This window comes from Lactuca sativa, chromosome 7, assembly GCF_002870075.4.
Source record: "Lactuca sativa cultivar Salinas chromosome 7, Lsat_Salinas_v11, whole genome shotgun sequence".
NCBI classification, from domain to species: domain Eukaryota; kingdom Viridiplantae; phylum Streptophyta; class Magnoliopsida; order Asterales; family Asteraceae; genus Lactuca; species Lactuca sativa.
Genome location: NC_056629.2, coordinates 44,792,028 through 44,818,700, shown reverse-complemented (window position 1 = coordinate 44,818,700; position 26,673 = coordinate 44,792,028). Strand labels below are relative to the sequence as shown.

The 26,673-nt window shown below is 42.3% G+C and overlaps 1 protein-coding gene and 1 long non-coding RNA gene across 2 annotated transcripts; one reads left to right on the top strand and one right to left on the bottom strand.

The window, feature by feature from the left end:
* Positions 1 to 17,809: 17,809 nt before the first annotated feature.
* Positions 17,810 to 20,408, top strand: LOC111903922 (uncharacterized). The gene is made up of 4 exons (XR_002854357.3): positions 17,810 to 18,023; positions 18,443 to 19,041; positions 19,123 to 19,260; positions 20,180 to 20,408. It is a non-coding gene; the product is annotated as an uncharacterized LOC111903922 (long non-coding RNA).
* A 390-nt stretch (positions 20,409 to 20,798) lies between these two features.
* On the bottom strand, positions 20,799 to 23,608 carry LOC111903921 (NAC domain-containing protein 82). Its single transcript, XM_023899688.2, has 5 exons — positions 23,536 to 23,608; positions 22,507 to 22,874; positions 21,914 to 22,188; positions 21,225 to 21,536; positions 20,799 to 21,078 (listed from the first exon to the last, which is right to left on the bottom strand). The coding sequence occupies exons 2-5, from the start codon at positions 22,661 to 22,663 to the stop codon at positions 20,845 to 20,847; spliced, it is 978 nt and encodes a 325-aa protein (XP_023755456.1). The 5' UTR covers positions 22,664 to 22,874; positions 23,536 to 23,608; the 3' UTR covers positions 20,799 to 20,844.
* Positions 23,609 to 26,673: the final 3,065 nt, after the last annotated feature.

Genomic DNA, 26,673 nt, shown 5'->3' with positions numbered 1-26,673 from the left:
GTGGCAAACTCCTCGTACCGGACATTTGCCGAGCTTCAGGCAAATGCCCGGAAGAGGGAGATTGAGTTAGAGACTCAGGCTAGGGAGGAGGCGGAGTCTCAAGGGAGGGATCGGCGATCGGCACAGTCCCAGCCGGCAGCCAAGTGGGCCAAGCCCTCTGATCCTAAAGCAGGGAGCCAGAAGGGCCGCACTTGTGGAAAGTGCGGCAAGGGTCATGATGGAGTTTGTAGAGCTGGATCTTGCTACAAGTGTGGCAAGGAGGGGCATATGGCCAAGGACTGCCCCAAGGGGTTTGCAGTCTGTTTCCACTGCAACCAGATCGGACACCGGAAGGCCGAGTGTCCGCTGCTGTGAGGGTCAGCATAGGGAGCTTCTCAGGGGACTGTCCCTGCTGCGATTAGAGCTTCGGATAGTCAGCCGGTGAAGACCGAGACGCCGAAGGCTCGGGGGAGAGCCTTCCAGTTGACTGCGGAGGAGGTCCGCGCAGCGCTCGATGTCGTGGCTGGTATGTATTCTTTCATGTATTTATTTTAATGTTTGAGATTTGGTGCTTATTTTATGTTATGCGTAGGTACTTTTCTTGTGAGTTTTGTACCTGCTTTGGTGATATTTGACTCGGGTGCGAGTCGATCTTTTGTATCGTTGGCTTTTAGTCAACACATCAGTATTAGTGTAACAGCCCGGAATCCCAGGTATTATTAAAATTATGTTTTTGGGGTGATTTAAGAGGGGACTCGGCGAGTTGGAGCCTAGACTCGCCGAGTAGGATCGCGGACTTGGTCGCGGGTCCGCGACTGGACTCGACGAGTCCAGATATGGACTCGGCGAGTCGACGCTGTTCAGCAGAAACCCTAACCGTTCAGTTTGGATCGTATTTAACGCCTCTTAGGCCGTCATTTTCAGTCTTTTGATCAATTGAGAGGAACCCTAATCGCTGTGGACGCCTAGAGCAAGGGAGAAAGCTTTGGAACTTGGAAGAATTGGTTAGGCAAGAAGAAGAGGGATTTGGCTAAAGGAATATCAAGGAGGATTGAGTCCTGAGATTTGGGGGACACAGAGAGTGCGTTTCCAGGTAATACTCGGATCAAATCTGTTATTTTGATGTATTTATGAAATTAGGGTTTATAGAACCCATTTAGTGATTTGATGAAGTAATGCTTTGTTATCCCACGATTATAGTCTTGTATTAGGACCTTTAGAGGTCCAGAAGGTCCCATGCATGTGTACTTTGGGACGAGACCTATCTCAGGAAGCAGTTACTCGTCTGCATGGCATGGACTCGCCGAGTTGTTCTTCAGACTCGGCGAGTAGCTTGAAGATTTGCTGGGACTCGCCGAGTTGTTCATCAGACTCGGCGAGTGGAGTCGGGGTGGCCCCGCGATTCTTCCACGAGGACCTCGTCGAGTCATGAGGGATACTCGACGAGTAGAAAGGGAATATTCAGAATTTTGTGAGGACGACTAGACTCGTCGAGTCGCCATGGTACTCGCCGAGTCCAGTCGAGTTGACCGTTGACCGTTGACCAGAGTTGACCTAAGTCTGACTTCTTAGGGATAGTCACACTTAGATGATATGAGTGTTAATGAGTTATATAATGTTATAGGAGGGTTGTAGCTCGTTGGTTTGTGCGCGAGTGATTTCAGGAGTTGCTAGCTTTCAGCACTTACGAGGTGAGTCTTCTCACTATACTGTACCCGGAAGGGTTTGACTGTGTGACCGGAAGGTCGGATATGATATGTGTTATGTATGCTATATGTGGTATGTTATATGTTATATGTGCTATGTATTATGGGCCGGAAGGCGATATGATGTGTGATGGACCGGAAGGTCGGCGTGGGTAAGGCCGGAAGGTTTACCCAGCAGGGACGGAAGTCCCCTGAGACACATGGACCGGAGGATGTGTGATGGACCGGAAGGTCGGCGTGGGTAAGGCCGGAAGGTTTACCCAGCAGGGACGGAAGTCCCCTGAGACACATGGACCGGAAGGTCGGGCCTGGAAAGGCGTATGTGCGTAAGTTGTATATTGGGGAACTCACTAAGCATTTATGCTTACAGTTGTTATGTATGTATGTGTTTCAGGTACTAGCGAGGACCGTGGGAAGGCGCCGGCATGATCGATACACACTGAAGAATGTTTCATGATCTTGGGAGTTGGAATAATTGTATTAACCGAATGATTAAACTGTTTATGTCTTGTTTTAATGGAAAATAATTATGTTTTTAAAATGAAAAATTTGGTTGAAAATTTGAGTTGTTACAATTGGTATCAGAGCCTTTGGTTTGAGGGATTCGGGTGCACCTTCGGGGGTAACTGAACTCAAACCGAGGATTGGAGGAAACTTTTCAAATAAAGGCATAAACTTTTGTAAATGGTTTTGTGGTAAGCAAGAAAGAAGCAGTGTGTACGATCAGTCAGCGCCCGAACGGTAAAGATCCCCAAAATACCTTACAATATTATATGATATGAATTGTTATGCATGCAAGAAGACTAGGTATTCATGATAGGACTAGAGTGGCCTGATTTGTGATGCCTTAGTCTAGGGAAGTTGCCTATATGAGATGCTTTGCTAGTATGCGGGTAGATAGAGCGTATCAGAAGTAGAGTACTCACTATCTGGAGTTTGGGGAGGAGGACTTGGGATGAACATTGATGCGGTGTGGTCGGTAGTATTGGGCCCGTACTACCGAGGACACCGGGTCAGTGGGAGGCCCAAGTAAGAATCCCTGGATATCTGGGACTGAGTAGGGTTGCGTGTCGAGTACGATTATACTCGGCAGAATCTCTGATAGTTTTTGTTGTATTTCAGAGATATCATGGTTAGACCGCGGCACGGGGCAAGTTCGAGCGGTATGAGTGACGAAGATATTCGTCAGATGATCCACGAGGAGGTGGCGGCGGCGATCCGGGCTGAGATCCCGGAGATGTTTGGGTCTATCAAGACCACCCTGATGGAGACGTTCGACGAGCGGTACGCCGCATTGACTGAGGCTGCAACCGCTGCAGCTACCGCAGCTGTGGCCGCTGCTAGGCCACAGGGGGGTGATTCATTGCTGTTCCGAGAGTTCAGCAACACGAAGCCACCAGAGTTCGATGGGACGCAGGATCCGATTGCTGCGATGAGGTGGATCGCAGATATAGAGGGGTGCTTCTATACTTGTTCATGCCCGGAGCACCTGAGGGTACGGTTCGCTTTGAACCAGCTCCGTCTGGGAGCGAAAGACTGGTGGAAGTTCGTGACAGCGAATTTCACTTTGGCAGAGACCACAGCGGTGACATGGGAGGGATTTACTGCCATGTTCAGGGATGAGTACGTTCCCCCGGTGGAGAGGGAACGATTGGTGCAGGAGTTCTTAACCCTCAAGCAGGGTACCGATTCTGTTGCGGTGATTACACGGAAGTTTCATGAGAGGGCGATGTTTTGCCCTGAGCTGGTGTCCTCAGAGCAGGCTCGGATGAGCCGATACTTGGGTGTCTTGAGGAGGGATATTCGGGAGTTTGTGTCAAACTCCACTTACCACACTTTTGCTGAGCTCCAGGCGAATGCCAGGAAGCGCGAGATCGAGTTGGAGACTCAGGCTAGGGAGGAGGCCGAGTCTCAGCGGGTGGATCGGCGACCGGCTCAGTTCCAGCCGGCAGCCAAGCGGACCAAGTCCGCTGATTCGAGGACAGGAGGTTCGAAGGGTCGCACTTGCGGGAAGTGCGGCAAGAGTCATGATGGAGCATGTCGATCTGGTGCTTGCTACAAGTGTGGCAAGGAGGGGCACATTGCTAGGGAGTGCCCCAAGGGATTTTCGGTTTGCTTTCATTGCAACCAGACTGGCCATAGGAAGGCCGAGTGCCCTCAGCTTCTTCAGGGATCTGCACCTGCTGCCGGAGTTACTGCGACTCGACCGGTGAAGGCCGAGGCCCCGAGGGCTCGGGGAAGAGCCTTCCAGCTGACAGCGGAAGAGGTCCGCGCTGCGCCCGATGTTGTGGCAGGTATGTCGTAATTCATGTAATTATTTTAATGTCGATATGTTATGCTTATGTTGTTATGCGCGTAGGTACTTTCCTTGTGAACTCTGTGCCTGCCTTAGTGTTATTTGACTCGGGTGCGAGTAGGTCCTTTGTGTCCTTGGCCTTTAGTCAGCATATTGGCGTTAGTCGTGAGTCGTTGAGTCGACCTTTGAGAGTCTCTATAGCTGACGAGAAGGTGATTTGTGCTACGGAGGTTCTTCGGGGATGTGTACTAGAGATTTTCGGGGTTGGATTCCAGATTGACCTGATTCCTATCGCGATGGGGGATGTCTGTGTCATCGTAGGCATGGACTGGTTGAGCCGGTTCGGCGCTGTCATCGACTGTGAGCGTCAGTTGGTGACTATACGAGACCCAAGTGGGGGAGTTCTTTCGGTATACGGCGAGGGTACCCGTTCGGGATCAGCTTTTGTTCGGCCGCTAGGGCGAGGCAGTGTCTACGTCAGGGCTGTAAGGGTTTCGTGGCGTATGTGATGGATACGCGGGAGGTTTCTGAGAAACCGAAGTCAGTTGAGGAAGTTCCGGTGGTGCGCGAGTTTTCAGATGTCTTTCCCGAGGAGTTGCCGGGAGTACCGCCTGTGAGGCAAGTAGAGTTTAGTATCGATCTGGTTCCGGGGGCAGCGCCTATTGCCAAGGTGCCCTATCGTCTTGCACCTCCAGAGATGCAAGAGTTGTCCTCGCAACTCCAGGAGTTGCTGGGAAAGGGATTCATTCGGCCGAGCAGCTCGCCATGGGGAGCACCTATTCTGTTCGTCAAAAAGAAGGATGGTTCACACCGGATGTGCATTGATTACCGGGAGTTGAACAAGCTAACGGTCAAGAACCGTTACCCGTTGCCGAGGATCGATGATTTATTCGATCAATTGCAGGGAGCATCTTGGTTTTCCAAGATCGATCTGAGGTCAGGATACCATCAGGTGAGAGTACGGGATGAAGACGTCCAGAAGACAGCGTTTAGGACGCGATATGGACATTATGAGTTTGTGGTGATGCCTTTTGGACTCACCAATGCCCCGGCTGTGTTCATGGATCTCATGAACAGGGTATGCAGGCCGATGTTGGATCGGTCGGTGATCGTATTTATCGACGACATTCTGGTGTATTCGAGATCGAGAGAGCAGCATGAGGAGCATTTGAGGGAGGTCCTTGAGGTATTGAGGTCGGAGAAACTTTATGCAAAGTTCTCCAAATGTGACTTCTGGTTGCGGGAGGTCCAGTTTCTGGGACATGTGGTTAATCAGAAAGGGATATTGGTCGATCCGGCAAAGGTTGAGGCGGTGATGAGTTGGGAGGTGCCGAAGTCACCCTCTGAGATCAGAAGTTTCCTTGGGTTGGCAGGGTATTATCGGAGATTTATCAAGGATTTCTCCAAGATCGCAGTGCCACTCACCAGATTGACCCGGAAGGGTGTTACGTTCTCATGGGGGCCCGAACAGCAGACCTCCTTTGAGACACTTCGCCAAAGATTGTGCGAAGCCCCGGTATTAGCTCTTCCAGAAGGGATGGAAGATTTCGTGGTATATTGCGACGCATCGATTTCGGGATTGGGTGCAGTGTTAATGCAGAGGGGTCATGTGATAGCTTATGCGTCGAGGCAGCTGAAGCCTCATGAGGCGAGATATCCCACGCATGATTTAGAGTTGGGGGCAGTGGTGTTCGCTCTCAAGATTTGGCGTCACTACTTGTATGGGGTTCGATGTACGATATACACGGATCATAAGAGTTTGAAGTACTTGATGGATCAACCCAACCTAAATATGCGTCAGAGGAGGTGGTTGGATGTGGTCAAGGATTATGATTGTGAGATCCTGTACCACCCAGGCAAGGCTAATGTGGTAGCCGATGCATTGAGTCGCAGGGCGGAGAGCACTCAATTGCGAGACGTATGCTTGAGACTGACTGTGATGACTCCAGTATTGGACGCCATTCGTGGGGCCCAGGCGGAGGCCGTGCGACCAGAAATGCAGAAGAAAGAGCGGGTTGTGGGGTTAATCTCAGAGTTTGTCAAGGATAGTCGAGGCCTTATGACGTTTCAGGGTCGGATTTGGGTACCGTTCGTAGGCGGTACGCGTACTACCTTGATGGAAGAGGCTCATAGATCGAAATTCTCGATCCATCCTGGTGCTACAAAGATGTATTTGGATTTAAAGAAGGAATATTGGTGGCCCTGTATGAAGAGGGACGTGGCATGGTTCGTTGAGAGGTGCTTGACCTGCCGTAGGGTTAAGGCTGAGCACCAGAGACCGCATGGCAAGTTACAGCCATTGGAGATCCCCGAGTGGAAGTGGGAACAGATTACTATGGATTTTATCACCAAATTGCCGAGGACTGCTAGGGGAGTTGACGCAATTTGGGTGATCGTGGATAGGTTGACAAAGAGTGCACACTTCCTTGCCATCAGTGAGAGTTCTTCGGCGGAGAAATTGGCGGAGATATACGTGAGAGAGGTGGTATCTCGGCACGGGGTGCCGATCTCGATTGTGTCAGAGCGTGATGTGCGCTTTACTTCCAGATTCTGGAAGAAATTTCATGAGGAGCTGGGTACTAAATTGCATTTTAGTACCGCATACCATCCCCAGACAGACGGTCAGAGCGAGCGGACAATTCAGACACTGGAGGACATGCTCCGAGCGTGTGTGTTAGACTTCGGGGGTAGTTGGGATGCGTATTTACCATTGGCAGAGTTTTCCTACAACAACAGCCATCATTCGAGCATTGGTGTGCCGCCTTTCGAGCTGTTGTATGGTAGGAGGTGTCGGACTCCCATCTGCTGGGGAGAGGTGGGACAGAGAGTGATGGGCAGCACGGAGATCATACTCCAGACGACAGAGCAGATTCAACAAGTGAGACAAAGATTATTGACTGCCCAGAGCCGACAGAAGAGCTATGCAGACAGGCGCCGATCCGAGCTTGAATTTCAAGTCGGCGACTTCGTTCTCCTGAAGGTCTCTCCTTGGAAAGGAGTGATTCGGTTCAGGAAGAGAGGCAAGTTGGGGCCCCGGTATATTGGGCCATTTCGTGTGATTGCAAGGATAGGTCGGGTAGCCTATCGGTTGGAGTTGCCAGCGGAGTTGGGTCAGATCCATGACACTTTTCATGTGTCGCAGTTGAGAAAGTGCATAGCCGATGAGTCGGCAGTGGTTCCATTGGAGGATATTCAGGTGGATGCGAGCCTGAATTACGCGGAGAGACCAGTGGCTATCAGGGATCGGAAGATCAAGGTTCTGAGGAACAAGGAGATACCTCTGGTGTTGGTTCAATGGCAACACCGTAAGGGATCAGAAATGACTTGGGAACCGGAGCGCGAAATGCGGGAGCAGCATCCAGAACTATTTGCAGAATGAGACTTCGAGGGCGAAGTCTAATCCAAGTGGGGGAGAATTGTAACAGCCCGGAATCCCAGGTATTATTAAAATTATGTTTTTGGGGTGATTTAAGAGGGGACTCGGCGAGTTGGAGCCTAGACTCGCCGAGTAGGATCGCGGACTTGGTCGCGGGTCCGCGACTGGACTCGACGAGTCCAGATATGGACTCGGCGAGTCGACGCTGTTCAGCAGAAACCCTAACCGTTCAGTTTGGATCGTATTTAATGCCTCTTAGGCCGTCATTTTCAGTCTTTTGATCAATTGAGAGGAACCCTAATCGCTGTGGACGCCTAGAGCAAGGGAGAAAGCTTTGGAACTTGGAAGAATTGGTTAGGCAAGAAGAAGAGGGATTTGGCTAAAGGAATATCAAGGAGGATTGAGTCCTGAGATTTGGGGGACACAGAGAGTGCGTTTCCAGGTAATACTCGGATCAAATCTGTTATTTTGATGTATTTATGAAATTAGGGTTTATAGAACCCATTTAGTGATTTGATGAAGTAATGCTTTGTTATCCCACGATTATAGTCTTGTATTAGGACCTTTAGAGGTCCAGAAGGTCCCATGCATGTGTACTTTGGGACGAGACCTATCTCAGGAAGCAGTTACTCGTCTGCATGGCATGGACTCGCCGAGTTGTTCTTCAGACTCGGCGAGTAGCTTGAAGATTTGCTGGGACTCGCCGAGTTGTTCATCAGACTCGGCGAGTGGAGTCGGGGTGGCCCCGCGATTCTTCCACGAGGACCTCGTCGAGTCATGAGGGATACTCGACGAGTAGAAAGGGAATATTCAGAATTTTGTGAGGACGACTAGACTCGTCGAGTCGCCATGGTACTCGCCGAGTCCAGTCGAGTTGACCGTTGACCGTTGACCAGAGTTGACCTAAGTCTGACTTCTTAGGGATAGTCACACTTAGATGATATGAGTGTTAATGAGTTATATAATGTTATAGGAGGGTTGTAGCTCGTTGGTTTGTGCGCGAGTGATTTCAGGAGTTGCTAGCTTTCAGCACTTACGAGGTGAGTCTTCTCACTATACTGTACCCGGAAGGGTTTGACTGTGTGACCGGAAGGTCGGATATGATATGTGTTATGTATGCTATATGTGGTATGTTATATGTTATATGTGCTATGTATTATGGGCCGGAAGGCGATATGATGTGTGATGGACCGGAAGGTCGGCGTGGGTAAGGCCGGAAGGTTTACCCAGCAGGGACGGAAGTCCCCTGAGACACATGGACCGGAGGATGTGTAATGGACCGGAAGGTCGGCGTGGGTAAGGCCGGAAGGTTTACCCAGCAGGGACGGAAGTCCCCCGAGACACATGGACCGGAAGGTCGGGCCTGGAAAGGCGTATGTGCGTAAGTTGTATATTGGGGAACTCACTAAGCATTTATGCTTACAGTTGTTATGTATGTATGTGTTTCAGGTACTAGCGAGGACCGTGGGAAGGCGCCGGCATGATCGATACACACTGAAGAATGTTTCATGATCTTGGGAGTTGGAATAATTGTATTAACCGAATGATTAAACTGTTTATGTCTTGTTTTAATGGAAAATAATTATGTTTTTAAAATGAAAAATTTGGTTGAAAATTTGAGTTGTTACAATTAGTCGGGAGGCGTTGAGTCGACCTCTGAGAGTCTCCATTGCCGATGAGAGAGCAGTGTATGCAACGGAGGTGATTCGAGGATGTGTACTCAAGATCTTCGGTGTAGAATTTCCTATTGATTTGGTCCCGATTGCGATGGGGGACGTCTGTGTCATCGTAGGCATGGATTGGTTGAGCAGATTTGGAGCCGTTATCGATTCCGAGCGGCAGCTGGTGACTATACGAGACCCAAGTGGGGAGTTCTTACGGTGTACGGCGAGGGTAGCCGTCCCAATTCAGCGTTTTGTTCGGCTGCTAGAGCGAGATAGAGTCTACAGCAGGGCTATAGTGGTTTTGTAGCATATGTGGTGGATACGAGAGTTGGTGCAGAGAGACCGAGTACGGTTGAGGAGGTTCCGATAGTGCGGGAATTCCAAGATGTCTTCCCCAAGGAGTTACCGGGTGTGCCTCCCGAGAGGCAAGTTGAGTTTTGCATTGATTTGATTTCGGGGGCAGCTCCTATTGCCAAGGCACCCTATTGCCTTGCACCTCCAGAGATGCAGGAGTTATCCTCGCAGCTTCAGGAGCTACTGGGGAAGGGGTTTATTCGGCCGAGTAGCTCGCCGTGGGGAGCATCGATCCTTTTTGTGAAGAAAAAGGATGGTTCGCACCGAATGTGCATAGATTATCGAGAGCTGAACAAGTTAACGGTCAAGAACCGTTATCCTTTGCCGAGGATCGATGATTTGTTCGATCAGCTGCAAGGAGCATCTTGGTTTTCCAAGATTGATCTGAGATCTGGATATCATTAGATGAGGGTGCGCGAGGAGGATATCCAGAAGACTGCGTTCAGGACTCATTATGGGCATTACGAGTTCGTAGTGATGCCATTCGGGCTCACCAATGCGCCTGCAGCGTTCATGGATCTCATGAAGAGGGTATGCAGACCGATGCTGGATCGATTAGTGATTATGTTCATTGACGACATTTTGGTATATTCGAGATCCAGGGAGCAGCATGAGGAGCATTTGCGAGAAATCCTCAGTGTGCTGAGATCAGAGAGGCTTTATGCCAAATTCTCTAAGTGCGATATTTGGTTACGAGAGGTGCAATTCCTTGGTCACCTCGTTAACCAAAAGGGGATTTTGGTCGATCCGGCCAAGATCGAGGCGGTGTTGAGTTGGGAGGTGCCGAAATCTCCTTCCGAGATAAGGAGTTTTCTAGGGTTGGCCGGCTATTATCGGAGGTTCATCAGGGATTTCTCCAAGATTGTTGTTCCTCTCACCAGGTTGACCCGGAAGGGTGTGGTGTTCAGCTGGGGCCCAAAGCAGCAGGCCTCATTTGAGACTCTTCACCAGAGATTGTGGGAAGCCCCGGTGTTGGCTCTTCCAGAGGGAATGGAGGACTTTGTGGTGTATTGTGACGCATCGATATCTGGGTTAGGCGCAGTGTTGATGCAGAGGGGGCATGTGATCGCGTACGCATTGAGGTAGCTGAAGCCTCACGAGGCAAGGTATCCCACCCACGATCTAGAGTTGGGGGCTGTGGTGTTCGCCCTCAAGATTTGGCACCATTACCTGTTTGGGGTTCGGTGTACGATATACACGGACCAGAAGAGTTTGAAGTATTTGATGGATCAGCCAAACCTGAACATGCGTCAGAGAAGATGGTTGGATGTGGTAAAGGATTATGATTATGAGATCCTTTACCACCCGGGCAAGGCTAATGTGGTAGCCGACGCCCCGAGTCTTAGGGCAGAGAACGCTCCGATTCGGGATATTTGTATGAGATTGACGGTGATGACTCCGGTGTTGGACACCATCAGAGGGGCTCAGGCTGAAGCAGTAAGACCGGAGAACCATAAGAGAGAACGAGTTATCGGTCAGGTATCAGAGTTCGTAACCGATAGCAGAGGGCTTATGACCTTCCAGGGTCGGATTTGGGTACCGTTTGTTGGAGGAACGCGTACCATCTTGATGGAGGAGGCACATAGATCGAGATTCTCGATCCATCTCGGGGCCACTAAGATGTTTCTGGATCTTAAAAGGGAGTATTGGTGGCCCTGTATGAAGAGAGATGTAGCGTGGTTTGTTGAGAGGTGCCTAACCTGTCATAGGGTTAAGGCCGAGCATCAGAGACCGCATGGTAAGTTGCAACCACTGGAAATCCCAGAGTGGAAATGGGAGCAGATATCCATGGATTTTATCACCAAATTGTCGAGAACGGCGAGGGGCGTCGATGCGATTTGGGTGATAGTAGACCGTCTGACAAAGAGTGCTCACTTTCTCGCCATTAGTGAGAGTTCTTCAGCAGAAAAGTTAGCAGAGGTCTATGTGAGAGAGGTGGTATCGCGGCATGGGGTGCCGATCTCGATCGTGTCAGATCGGGATGTGCGTTTCACTTCTAGATTTTGGAAGAAATTCCATGAGGAGTTGGGTACGAGACTGCATTTTAGTACCGCATACCACCAACATACTGACGGTAAGAGCGAGCGGACGATTCAGACGCTCGATGACATGCTCCGAGCATGCATGTTGGATTTTGGCGGAAGTTGGGACACGTATTTGCCATTAGCAGAGTTCTCCTACAATAACAGCCATCATTTGAGCATTGGTATGCCGCCTTTTGAGTTGTTGTATGGGAGGAGGTGTTGGACTCCCATTTCTTGGGGAGAGGTAGGGCAACGAGTGATGGGTAGCACGGAGATTGTGCTTCAGACGACAGAGCAGATACAACAGGTCAAGCAGAGATTGTTGACCGATCAGAGCCGCCAGAAGAGTTATGCGGATAGGCGGCCATCCGAGCTTGAGTTCCAGGTCGGTGATTATGTTCTCCTGAAGGTATCTCCTTGGAAATGAGTGATTCGGTTTAGGAAGAGGGGCAAGCTAAGGCCCCGGTATATTGGGCCGTTCAGAGTGATCGCGAGAGTGGGCAGGGTAGCGTATCGCCTGGAGCTACCTGTGGAGTTGGAGCAGATTCATAATAACTTCCACGTGTCTAAGTTGAGGAAGTGTATAGCCGACGAGTCGGCGGTAGTGCCGTTAGAGGACATTCAGGTGGATGCGAGCCTGAACTACACGAAGAGACCAGTCGCAATTGTGGATCGGAAGATCAAGGTTCTGAGGAACAAGGAGGTGCCTCTGGTACAGGTTCAGTGGCAACATCGGAAAGGATCCGAGTTGACCTGGAAGCCAGAGCGTGAGATGCGGGAGCAGCATCCGGAGCTTTTTCAGGGTTGAGACTTCGAGGGTGAAGTCAGATTCAAGTGGGAGAGAATTGTAACATCCGGAATTTCAGGTATTATATTTATTCATTTTATTTCGAGTTTTGTCGAAGAACTCGGCGAGTTGGTGCGTAGACTCGCCAAGTAGAGACGCGATTTCTCACCCGGATTAATGACCGGACTCGACGAGTCGCATTGGTGGACTCGGCGAGTCCGCGCTGTTTAATGAATAATAAATCAATTATGTTATGAGATCTTGGGATTGTTATATTCTATGAATTTGAGTTTCAAACAATGATGTTTTTATGAATAATAAATCAATTATGTTTTTATAAAATGTGAAAAATTGTTTTGAAAATATACGGTGTTACAGGTTTAATTTTAAATTTAATTTTTTCTAATGTTGAATTTTTAATATTAAACCTAGTATTTTGAAAATTTTTAAAATACACCTTATACTATATGTAAAATTAAAAGTTTAATTATTACTATATGTATAAGATCAAGTCAGTCAACTCAATAGTAGGTCTTATTCACGAAACCATGCAATAAAGAGGGTATAGGGAAGCGACCTATAAAAAAGTCGTTGAATGGGTGTCCACTCTCACGTACCGCTCTCTGTGTGGTGGAGGGTCGTTAGCCGAACGGGTTTGATATGACAAATAATCGTCATCAAAAGTATAATGCTATTACATGTAACTAAACCTTTTTATTAAAATTCTCAATCTTAGTTACTTTAGGAAAAATTTGAATTTGTATGCTAATCTATGAAATTACACACTACACTTTATAAGTCGTTAGTAGAGTGTGTGTGGTTAACTGACACGGACTAATAAAGAGTGGTAATAGGTGTCTCAAAAATTATCATTGATTAATGGAGTGTATGTGGTTAACACGCACATTAAAATGAGATGATATATGACATCAAGAGTGTCAAGCTAATTTGAATGGTTATTCACATCTTGTTTGTGATCTTCTGTATCACAGTCACAAATGGAAGAGCATAATAGAGATTAAACATGTCATTGAATAGTTTCAATGAATCTCAAAAGTTATAGAAATTTCATTAAATCTTAATTCATTTAAAATTTCATTTTTGTGGTGAAATAGGTAAATCATCGTTTACCTACCTTTACATAATTTACAAGTAGATAACGACGTCCCTTTTCTAAGTTGTGAATTATCTAGTTGGAACCTAGCCTTGATATTTCATTTTGGGTGTTATATTGAGGATTATTCTTATCCAACTAAAATTATCTTTCTTTTATAGATGTCTACTCCAACTGAATCTTGTCTATTTGTAAGATGACAAAATCACTTTTCACTTGATCTTGTGAAAGAGGTGAAGGTTTTTTGGACCTCATAGACACAGATGTGTATGGGCCCTTCAGATCATCCACAAGGGATGCTAATCGATTCTATGTGGAGATTAATTCAAGCTAACGTTATATGTTTAAACAACATATTTTAGGTCAAATCTCACAAATATGGTACCATAACCTAGTAATGACTATATTTGGTAGAATACCTAAATTTTTACATAGTATGATAGATTTTTAGGTTTTCTATTTGTAAACCAAATCTTTGGTATTTATAACTAGTTTCATAACATAAGTCCAAAATAACATATTTTGTTTTATATCCCACAAAAAAATGATGTAATAACTTGGTTAAAACCATTTTTGCTAGAAAAGAAATATTATGTTCATAAAACCCTAGTTTTTATAGTTTTGTTTTTATGAATTTTTCTTAAGAACATATAGTATGTCCATACTCATTTTTCATAGATTTTTATTTTAAACAACATATCACACATAAATGTTCATAATACTTGGTAATAACATTATTTCATGTAGATAACATTTTTCCACAACATAAAGATAAAGCATGTATAACAACTTGTATGATTATACAAGTTTACTTGTATTCCCCTACCCCCCCCCCCCCCCCCATAAAACTTGAATAAAAACGAAAAATTTGTATAAGCTTTGGAGCTCTTAGGATTAAGAGTTAAGACCTTAATCGTTTAAGTTCTTCTTATGCGGTTGCCACAATGTTGTTGATGTTCCGGGCGCGAATACTTTGTTGTGAAGTTGCCACGACGTGGATAATGGGTGGCCACAACGTGGAGGTCAGTTGGCGTTCACTGTGACTGTTAACTTTTTGAATTAGTTGACTTTTGGTCAAATTGCTAGTTCCAGAGTGTAGAGTAAGGTTTGACCTTGAATGTTTCGATATATGGGTTGTAGCATCGGTTTCACGTCTTTACGAGTTGTGATTGTTTCGACTTTGAGTGGGAGGTGAATCATTTCATTATACTATATAGGATGATAGTTGTCTTTGTGACTCTTGTATGGAAGACTAGGATTTGGCCCCTGATAATTGTATGAAAAACCAGGGTTTGGCCCCTGGCACTTGTATGAAATACCAGGATTTAGCCCTTGGAAGTTGTATGGAAGACTAGGATATGGCCCTTAACACTTGTATGTAAGACCATGATTTAGCCCATGGAAAAAAGTGATTATAAGACTATGATTTGGCTTATAATATTCACTTGGGGCTGAAATAGACTCACGATATTATGTATGGTATGTGGTATTTTAGGGAACTCACTACGCTTTGTGCTTATGATTTTATGTTTAAATGTTTCAGGTACTTCTGGTTCAAAAGGGAAGGGCTCGGCCGGATCGCACTACATCACCTAGAGTTTTATTTTGCACTATCTTTTTATGATTCACATGATGTTTGAGAATTCATTACACATCGATCATCTTTAGAAAAAATGAATGAATGTTTTGGGTAATTTAAAAATTAAAATTTTACACTGTATTTCTAGGACGTTACACCAAAGATCAATCACGATACAAATTGAGACCATAGGAACCTTTCATGAGACCAAAAAAAAGTTAGGGACTAAACCTGATATTCCTAAAAACCACAGGGACCATGAAAATTACTCTCTCTCTCTCTCTCTCTCTCTCCTCTCTCTCTCTCTCTCTGTGTGTGTGTATATATATATATATATATATATATATATATATATATATATATATATATATATATAAGTTTAATTGAGAAAAAAAATGTTAAGAATCAAGGAATTAATCTAAGCTACTCATTTATATCTTGCCGTAAAACCATCCCCCATCGCATAGATAATATTCATATATAGGTGAATATAAATTTATGTATATTCATTTATGAAACCTCTACTTTTTTTTTCACAGCCTCCTCATTGCCTCTTCCACCAACTCTACCAGCACCACCTCCTCCGTCAACGCTGCCACCACCACCACCGTCACCTCCGTTGTCACCACCACCATCACTACCCCTACCATCACTTCCGTCATCGTTGCCATCTCCTCCGCTATGATGTTGCCACTACCACTATTGGCACCACCACTGCTTTCCATGCAACCACCATCCACCAACTTCCATATTCCTATATGAATGATTATTTGTGAATAGACACATAGTTATTCATATATGAATATACATATTCGTATATGAATATATGTGTTCATATATGAATTTGATCTTTTACATCATCCATGTACACTGAAAGCTTGAAATGTTTAAGCGGTAGATTCAAAAGGAATGGCCTAAATTTATTCTTTCATTCTTAATATCTTTTTCTTTTATATATATATATATATATATATATATATATATATATATATATATATATATATATATATATATATATATATATATATATATAATGGAAAAAACAGAAGCTTAAATAGTTATTTGAAAATTATTGTGTGTCCGACTATAATCACATAAAGAAACCATATAACAAAACCAAAAGTTGAAACTAACTTTCAACTTGTACCCTACTTGGATAATTTCTACTTCTTATTATATTTTGTATTTATCCTATAAATAGCTAGGTATAGTCTATGTTGTGTGTGGGGGTGGGGGGGGGGGGGTAGTAAAATTTATTTTACCATTTATCTAGTTTTTTATAATAATTTGTCATTTATTTATTATTTATTTAAACATTAAATAATTAAAAATGAGTATAACCCCTAAATTCATTCCAATTGATCCGTATATTTTCTTCCCTTTGAGCTGATTAATGCACACCAAATGGAAAGAAAACCTCCATCGTACCACCGTGCTAGAAACCACCTACCATCGTCGGAAAACACTAGATGTCACTGGAAACCATCAAACACCACCGGAAACCACCAAGAATCACCGATTTGCACTCTAAATCTATTGTTTTGCACCATCGTCCGCCTTCGAATGTCGCTAGAAACCTATGGTTGCCGCTGATATAAATTAAAGTCGTCGACATCCCCATCTCCACCCATCTCTTCTCGCCCTGTAACCGTTCGCCTCTTATATGAATCGTAGCCTACTAACATGTTCCACTGTTATCCTACCCCCGACAATGATTTATAGATTTGTACGTGATGTTATTGTTGTTCTTTCAGACAAAGAGACATGAGGCATGGGTTTGCAAAATCCAGCCACCAATTTAAAGATTCGACCGTCGCTAGCCCTACCAATTTTTAGATCCCGCCATTAATAGGCAAAACCCGGCCTGGCGTTCATGATGTTCTTTAATCAACCCTTCTAATAATCCCTAATGATCACTTTTCTCCTTAATGTCTATTTGGAGCGATTTTTTTTAGTAAACTATATGAATGGTCCTTTTGCGCATTTGGTCCATAACTTATTTTTTTAACTCGGAAGGTCCTTATTATTTGTTCTTGTTACGCGTTTGGTCCCTGTCTTATTTAAAGAGACTATTTTGCCCTTGATTCTTTTAACTTATTTAAATAAACACACCCCAATCCACCCCTCTCACCTTAACTTACCTACCCCACCATTTTTTCATATTAAATAATAGTCTTTTATATAAGACAGGAACCAAAAGTGTAACAAAAACAAACAATAGGGACCAAACGTGTAACAAAAACAAACAGTGTGTACCTTCCGAGTTAGAAAAACAAGTTAGGGATCAAGCGTACAAATTACCCCAAACCATAGAGAGTATTCGTGTAATTTACTTTTTTTTATGACTAATTTGATCGGAGAGTTGCAATTGATCAATGAATTAAACTCATGTTCTTCTAATTTCTAGAATGTAATGTTGATTTTAGTTATGTTGTAGATAATGTATCTCATGTGATTAATGGTTTAAAGAATTTTATCAATGTCTCATGGATTATGTTTTTGTATTAGTTTATAGTCTTTGAAATTACGTATGTAGATGTATCGGTGAGGATGAGGGTCGCCGGCGGGTAGAAATGGCACGACGGGGATAAGTATCACCAGCGATTGGAAGGGAGAGTGCAAAGGAACGTCAGGGTAGGAGGCGGTGGGCATTTCTCAATTTATTTTCTTATAAAATGTAAATCAATAATAAAAAAAAAAAAAAAGATAAAAAGAAATTAGAAACCGCAAAAGAGTTTTTTTATTGACTGGGACCTAAAACTCAAGAAAAAATACATTGCGGACGGTACGAGTTAAAAACAAAGTTATGGAACAAACATATAGATTACCCAAACGATAAGGATCATTCATGTAATTTATCATATATAATATCATTCTATTAGATAAGTGTTGTCCATTCAGAAGTCAGCAAGACAAACGTGTCACCAACTCGACTCTCCGGTGGCGACTTCCTTTAATAGTTTAATGACAGATGTATATCTATTCTCTATCCTTGTCTTCTTCTTCATCCATTTGATTACGTATGCATTTCTGCATATAACACAGGGAGCTCTTGCTCTCGTGGTTTTTGTTTTCTATTTTGATCGCCATTTCCTTCACATTCAACTGGATTCATTGCATCTAAGCATTGTCGGGCCATGGAAGGTAAATTCCTTCATTTTCTTCATATTCTTTTCCTTCTTCATTTACTTCATTTTAAGGTTTTGATTTTGGTGTAGAAGATGCATTGATTGCTCCTGTTTAATCTGTTGTAAAAGAGTGTAATAATCCGTCCGGAAACAACACTCAGGGCAGTCCAGACGGTGGGCAATTCGGGCAACCGCCCAGGGCCCACGTCTTGGGAGGGCAAATTTTATGGGATATATATATATATATATATATATATATATATATATATATATATATATATATATATATATATATATATATATATATATATATATATATATATATATCATAAAAACACTTCAAATTCTCATTTAAGCAACATAAATGTTTAGAATCTATAGTAAATAGCACCAATATGCCATATATGAAACCACTTTATGGACGTGTCTATCTAGATTGACTCAGTCCTCCAACAACTTCCAAAAATCATCATCATGCACTACAAGAATAGCAAGCTACGTTGACGACACCTATCCCGACGCCGATAGTCGTCGCTACAGGTCTACCTATGCCGACGACAAGTTGTTGCCATAGCTTTTGGAACGTTTGACCACTTTCTTTGACCGCTATATCTGTGCAGACGACAAGTCGTCGCCATAGGTCCGGCGGGAACGACGAAAATGTTGGCGGTAATATGAAAATATATACCGACGACGTGTCGTCGGTATAGGTAAGAAAAAAAGGATTTTTTATTTATTTTTATTCCAAGTGCCAGAAAAAGAAAACGACGTAGTTTTTAGACATCCTATACCGACGACAAGTCGTCGGGACAGGTTTTTTAATTTACATTTATATTTATATTCCAGGATTAACTAATACGTCGTCGTTTATGTCGACCTTATGCCGACAACATGTCCTCGGCATAGGGGTATATCCTAAAACAGATACGCAGCTTTCTTTCATTTGCACACAATGATTGTTTTCTGCACTTTCTCCTCCCAAGTGACGAAATCGACTTCCCAACTTCAATTTCCGGCGATTTGTCGAATCCAAGGTCATTTCTACCCCTAATTTGTTTGTTATTGTTATTTGATATTGATTTTTACCCCTAATTTGGGGTTTTTTTTGTGTGTAGCAACCGGTGGTGAAGCTCCACCGATCTATTGATTGCCTCACCTTCCACCACCTAGTGTTGCCGCCGGAAATCACCACCAGCCACCACCTTGCTTCTTTGACTAGCAAAAAAAACAGAACATCGGTTTAATTCCAAAAGGTTAGTTTTTTTTCTAATTTTTTTTTTTTAAATTGAAGTTGAATTGTGTTGAAATTGTTTGTTGTTTGTATATATATATATATATATATATATATATATATATATATATATATATATATATATATGTATGTGATTGTGTTGTATATATACGTGATTGTGTTGTTGTTTGTTGTTTTTTTCTAATTGTATTGTTTGTTTTATATATATATATATATATATATATATATATATATATATATATATATATATATATATATATATATATATATATATATATATATATATATTGTAGTGAGTCCAAATATGTTCTTTCAATATGACAATAATGAAATGATCTTTGATGTTTACCAAGATAACGATATCAATAATTTGTTAACAATAATATCAGTATGAATCTAGAGATGGACAGAATGAACTAAGATTATTCAAGATATTTTATAATATCATGGTTTGTTTTTTAATCCATTCAACCTCTTTAGTTTGAAAGAGTTTGAAAATGCCATTTGTTATTCAAACAAAATATAATTTACAAAATGAAGAAATAAGATTGTTAAACAGATTTAGAATGATCAGCCTTCCATATGGAGTGACATAAAAACACGTAGAAGGAAGAAGATATTAAGTAGATTTTTCCTGAAAATTCTAATATACAGAAAAAGATATTTAACAAAAAAATCTGTTTCTAATTAACTTCACTATTTTAATATACATATAAAGAGAAATCTGAAATTTATATATATCGCCTTAATTAAAATTGCTTTCTTATCATTTTAGTCCTTCAACCTTACTTATTTTTACAATTCACTTTTATTCTTCAATAACCATAAAAAAACAAACTCGAAATCCAATTTAATAACCAGAAAAAGATATTACCAACCACCATTATTTCCTAACTTTCTATTCTACTATAACACACAAGCAAGTAGCTCTCAACAATTTGCCAAAAGGATGGAAGAAGAAGGAGAAGGAGAAGAAGGAGAAGAAGAAGGAGAAGAAGAAGAAGAAGGAGAAGACGATTATGATAATGATGATTGATGTTTTTTAGTATTATGAACAATGTTAATTAACTATTTATTGTAATATTAAACTTGAATTTGATGTTTTGAATTTGAACAATGGTACCTAGTTAATGTATTTCAATTGATATATGCTGCAATGTTTTTTGGATTTGTTAAAAATGCAGGAATGGTAATGTACAAAACCTATAAAGCTAAAAAAAAACAACCAGTAGCTATCCCGACGACTAGTCGTCGCTATAGGTCCATAACCGTTAACTGATAAAACCCTTTAACGACGACAAGGTGTCGTAATAGCCTCAACTTGTCCCGACGACTTGTCGTCGCCATAGCTATCCCGACGATAAGTCGTCGCCATAGAATGTTAATAAAACATTATTCTTTTTCGTCGAAAATGTCGTTGACAAAATCTGTGCCGACGACATGTAGTCGCAATAGAGCTAGCTATACCGACGACATCTATGCCGACGACTTAACAGACCTATGCCGACACACCTGTGCCGACGACTTTTTCCCGACGACTTGTCGTCGCATACCCTATCCCGACGACTTGTCGTCGGCATAGGGTCTAAAATCGTCGTCTGCACAGGGTCCGATTGTTGTAGTGATGCACGAATGCATCCAATTCCAATTCCAGGCTATCGTCATCATCAGCAAATCCATCAATGCCAAACATGTTAAATGCATCTTGGCCTAAATCATCTAGGTTGCTCATGATGGGCCCCAACTCTTCAGATGTACCATCATCATCTTCGTTAAGTGAAACTGTCATCACTTTCTTCCCCTTGGGGTCTTCTACCTCCTATACACATCACAAAAAAAATACATTAATCACTACTTTAAACTATAATGCATCTAAAATATCGGCTGTAGCCCCCTACCATATTCAGTCAAAATAGTATATTAAAGAAATACGAAGCATATATAATCTTGATAAAAATTACGTACTTGAGTGTTGTTATCTTGAAGGAGTGAAGCGGCATCACCATGGGTAAGCAGCATGTCATCCTGATTAGAAGGTTGATCTATATGTCTCTCATTTTCAAAAGATGTGACAGTAGATGGAGTTGAACTGCTTGCATTATTAAGATTCACCAACAGAGTTGGAGTAGCCACCCCCAAAGATGTAACAGTAGATGTCTCATTATCTTCATCATCATCATCATCCCATTCTTCTTCTTCAAATGGTGCACCATACTGTGCACCATTTTGTGGTCCTGCACCTCTTTTCTCAAAAACTTTACAGATGACATACGCCTCCTGAAATACACATCCCAAGTTTGTTACAAAGGTTATAAAAGTAATTTCAGTAGTTGCTTACAAAGGTTAACATAAGGCTGCATTTGTGATACGCCAAGCTTTCTAGGGCTATTCTTGATAATTTTGATGAGGAGGGCATTTACGTCTTTCAGGATATCAAGGTTGTGTTGACAAAAAGATTGCAAGTTGAAATGGTATTTTTTACTTTCAAGCCACTCTTGACGAGTTAAATTCTGGAATTATATATAAATTTCTACCATTTTAGCATGAAATAATGTTTGTAGCATTGTTTGTTATTCAAAATTAATAACTAGTGATGTGCCTTGAATTATTTTTTTGACAAAACATCATTTAGCAATTAACCACATATATAGTACCTGAGCAACTCCTTGATTAGCCAAATCCTCGTCTTTCATCCGGTATTCATGAATTACCCAATTTGTCCTTGTCCCCTTTGGTGCATGACCTACATGGAAAATCAACGTCTTTATCACTGCCACCTTTCTTCCATTGTATTTGACATCTCTATCTTTGCCAGTGCCTTTCCAGTAACCAGTTTCAGTTGAACGGTTCGTTCGGGACCCACTTGAATACTTTTTCGAATATGAGCAGAAGAAGTACCACTCTAGATCACCACTCAAGATAGATTTGGCTGAAAAAAAAATATAATAAAGGTTTCCAATGTTAGATGCAAGAAATAGCAATATACTTTTATTGATTTGTTTATTATAGCATCATAATTTCTTAATTTCATAGCTTTACATTGTTGTATGTTAAAAGATCTAGCAAATTATAGCAATTTCATCCAAATACTTGGCAAATTTCAGTGCTATAATAAGAAATAGAATCTTGTAATAGACATAAATGAAAGTGTGCTGTAATACATAAGAATATGAAAGTACATTGCCATTTCTTGCATTTGGCCCGATTTTTCCATAAGAAAACAACAATCAAGGGAATATATTAATACCTGGAAGATCCCATGGGCTGAAATCATATAGATTAATCTCTGCAATAACTTCGGGGTGAAGCTTTTTCCCCAATAACTTCTTCTTGAGGTAGTACATAGCCAACTCAACATCAGTAGGTTTAAAACGAAATCCAGGACACTTCAGAGACTTCCCCATGATGATTATAAAGGAAAATCAAGTGTCCACCAAATGGAATGTTTTAGGAAAGAAAATAATATCTCCTGTGATGATTAATAGAAATTGGTTCGATTGTGAACAATATCCTCCCAAGGTTTCTCAGGTTATTTCGGTTTAAAAACCAGTGCACAAGCACCTTTAACCACAAATGTGTGCACGGAGGGGCAAAAGACATGAGGGATCCTGTAAACTATTTAAAAAAAATCGTCAAATTAAGCGGAAAGAAATAAAAAGCAAATAAACGCAAATAAATGTGCAGATAAGTGAGCAAATAAGTTATACTAAGTATTAATAATTAAGTATAAATTATAACAAATGCAAAATATACTATCATGTTAATAATAGGGTTTAGAAAGGGTATTTCAATCCTTTATACAATGTATAGTAGGTTTAGCATTAGTAACTAGACAAAAAAGCTGATGGGATATGAGTCTAATTTCAAATCAATTACGAGATTCTTGCTTATATTTTTGAGTTATGATTTCTTGGTTAGTCTATAAAATTGCATGCATGCATTTAAATTTGAAGTGATAGATTACATTCGAAAGTTATAGTTTCTGAATTAGAAAATAGCTACATCATTCCACGTGTTAGAGGTTCAAGATTAATAAAACCAGTATGAAATCTATTACAAGATTATCAGGTAAACCCTACTTATAACACTGTATTAGTTGCTTCGGTGATTGGGATAAATAAAACATAAACGAAGAATAAATACAGCAAAAGAAATGCTACAACTTGTAGACGATACCAAGTAAAAACGCTAGTAATCGGAAAATTAGGGTTAGATCGAAGGAAAAACGAATAAAACGAGATTAATGCAATAATGAAAACAAAATATGATCGTTTACCGGTAAGCGTGAGAGGCTATGGTAGCTATGGGAAATTGGAGAATGCGGTGGTGAGAATACGACGGTGAAAGACTGAAAGTGCGAAACAGAACATGGTAGGGCTTAAGGATTTATATAGCGAGTAAGTTACAAAATTCGTCCCTCAATATTTCAGTAACCAACACTTTTAGTCCTTATTTTAAAAAAGCAATATTTTGAAATGGATAGTATTGACCGTGTCATATGACGTTCATCCTTTTATCATTATCCTATATTTATTATCTAATTAAATCCACTTTATGATAATCCTATATTTTTTCATCATTTTTATTCTATTTTTTTAATATTAAATCAAAACCTAATCTTCAAACTGTTTTAGTTATCATCATAAAATGAATGAGAAAGCAAACGGACAACAAGTTGCGCTGCTAAACCCTTTTGTATAGTAAAAACAATTCTTTTGAAGACTACATCCATAGATCTAGGGGATATAACATGACTGTGCATGATCCGTTCTAGTCTACTAAGAAGCTCCACCGCATCCGGCGCAAGGAAACCAAACGTATCAAATGCAAATGGTATGAACGCGTGTTGATTTTCCATGCACGGTTTCTCATATTTGGTGACCTTGCAAGTAGCAGCTTTTAATACAGCCTGTCCCGTCGTGAAACCCCCGGCCCTCAAATTTACGAGAGGAGATACCCCTATAAGGTCCACACATGCGTGTTTCCCTCCAACCCATCCAAAAATCAAAACGTTAGTCGGTCTAAGGGTTGACCTTCCTTCTGTCGGGCCAGTCAGCAAATTCATAGAAGCCTCTTTCTTGGCGGAAACCCTCGCACGCTTACATATGTCGACCAAAACATCCATAACCATATCGTGTCTGTATTTGAACCCCAGGAGTTCTTTGCAATGAACTGCATGCTCGCCAAAATAGTCTAAACATGCCTTGCGGCACATCGGACATATCCCATCGGCTAGGAATAGTGGAATCATGAGTCGATATCTGAGGATGGTACGATACTCCACTGGAGATATATGTTGGCCAAGCCCATCTATAGGGATAGCTAGAAAAAAAATTTGAGCATGTGGTGCACGTAAACACTGGAAAACTGCTTTTTGTCGAGCCGTCATATTAAAATTCATTTCCATATCTTGGATAATTTTACTAAAAAGGGCACTCGCCGGTATATTCTGGGATTTAGGGGGGGGGGGGGTGTCCTTAGTAGTAAAACTGCTAAGGTCAATGTCCGAAAGCTTGTTATGAAGAGAATCTAAGGTACAAACATAATCAGAATCCATACCATAAATGTTGCTATCTCGTAAGATATGGTATTGCAATACCCAAGATTGGGCCCTTGAGGCAACAAAAGCATATGATGTAGCCTCTATTGCCGAGTATAAACCCAAACCACCAACCAGAATGGGTAGGGAAGCAAGTCGCCACTGTAAGTCACCAAAGAAGAGGCCACCACAAACCACAATGTCCTCAATCTCCTTGCGTAATCCATTATCGAAGAACAACACTGCCTCCTCCATGTGAACGGGTTGGCACGTCCTCAGCCCAAAGAAAAGTTTAGCAATACCCATACAAGACCGAAGTAGAAGGAGATCACTCTGCAGGTCAGACAATTGTGGAAGAAGGTGCATCAAATTCACAATGCCTTCAGCTCTCTTTATGGCTAAGTTGCTAATGAAACTGACATCTCTGCTAACAGCTCCCCCGAGAAGTTTCACCCCCAATGGCGGCCTCCCGATGCCAACCGGGAATAACCCCTCACATAGCTTCCTTCCATCACACGAGGGCCAAAAGAGCTCGGTTTTCTTGATATTCAACTGAAGGCCCAATTGTGGGCCAATAGCCTTAATGATGTCTAAGGCTTTTTCCACCTCCTTAGAATCTCCAATAAGTGTGCCATCATCCAGGTACCATGCATGGAGAATAAGCTTGCAATTGTCCCTAATATTATGCAAGAGCGGGCGCAACACAAAGGCAAAGAGAAGTGGTCCCAACGGGTCTCCTTGTTGAGCTCCAGTAGAAGACCAAATATGTGCGTCCCCTAGATATAACCTTGCTGCTTGACCATATAGGAATTCTACCCACAAGGATATAGAAGGGCACCTCAATCTGACCTCATGAAGTAATGCAGATCTGTCAAAAAGGTTAAAGGCATTAGAGAAGTCCACAGTAAGCATGGAAAAAGACCCGTCATTGTCGCGTTCACTCAACACCTTGTTGGCACTATGTAATACGGCTTCAGCGCCACCCGACACCCCGACCCAGAACTGAAAATCATTGAGATACTTGGCCATTTCTTTACCAACATCTTTCATAGCCATCTTGGAAACCAAACGTCTCCATATAGTTCCTACTGCAATATGTCGTATTCCCTTGTCAGGTTTTAGAAGCGGGGTAAGAGGAGTAGAGGCAACAAATTCCGCCAAACTCGAAGGGCATCTCCCTTAGCCATAAATTAATTACACATATGATAGCACATAGGAGGTCTTTAGCGATTGCTGAACCTTCTCCACAAAGAGAATCTAAAATGTGTTGAGCTCTCAACCCATCACTCCCACATGAGGTTCATTTAGGGAATGATTTAATTCCCTCAAGGACATTGTCAATATTAACTACAAGGGGAGGTACTGAACCTATGGTACTCGGCATGGATGGTGGTGGCTTGTATGGATGCTTATCCTCCAATGCCTTCGTGGTAGCATCCCCGTATGGAGCAACTCCCGAGGAACATAATACTTTCACTGCTGCTGTGAAATGCCCATCAGCAACCTTACGGAGACATTGTATGACGTTGGCATGACCCCGTGTTCTATCCTCTTGAATGTACTCTTCTTTTTTGCCTTGTTGCTCCATCCTTGCATTGTCAACCAAGTTTTTAACAAGCTTGGCTATACCATCTTTTGTACCCCAAGTAGCTAATACGCTTAAGATGTTACGATGTTGCAAGGACTTCCTGTTCCCAGACTTACTTTCTTGTCTATTCTTGGGCCTGAACACCTGAAGAGTACACCTAGGAAGAATTAACAATGTAACTCATGCTTCAATGGACCCGGGATAAGCAGCAACCTTGGAAAGGGTTGCTTTCAAAGCCTGAGAGAAATCCATACGACAGTTATGAGGGATGCTTTTGACAGTGGTGA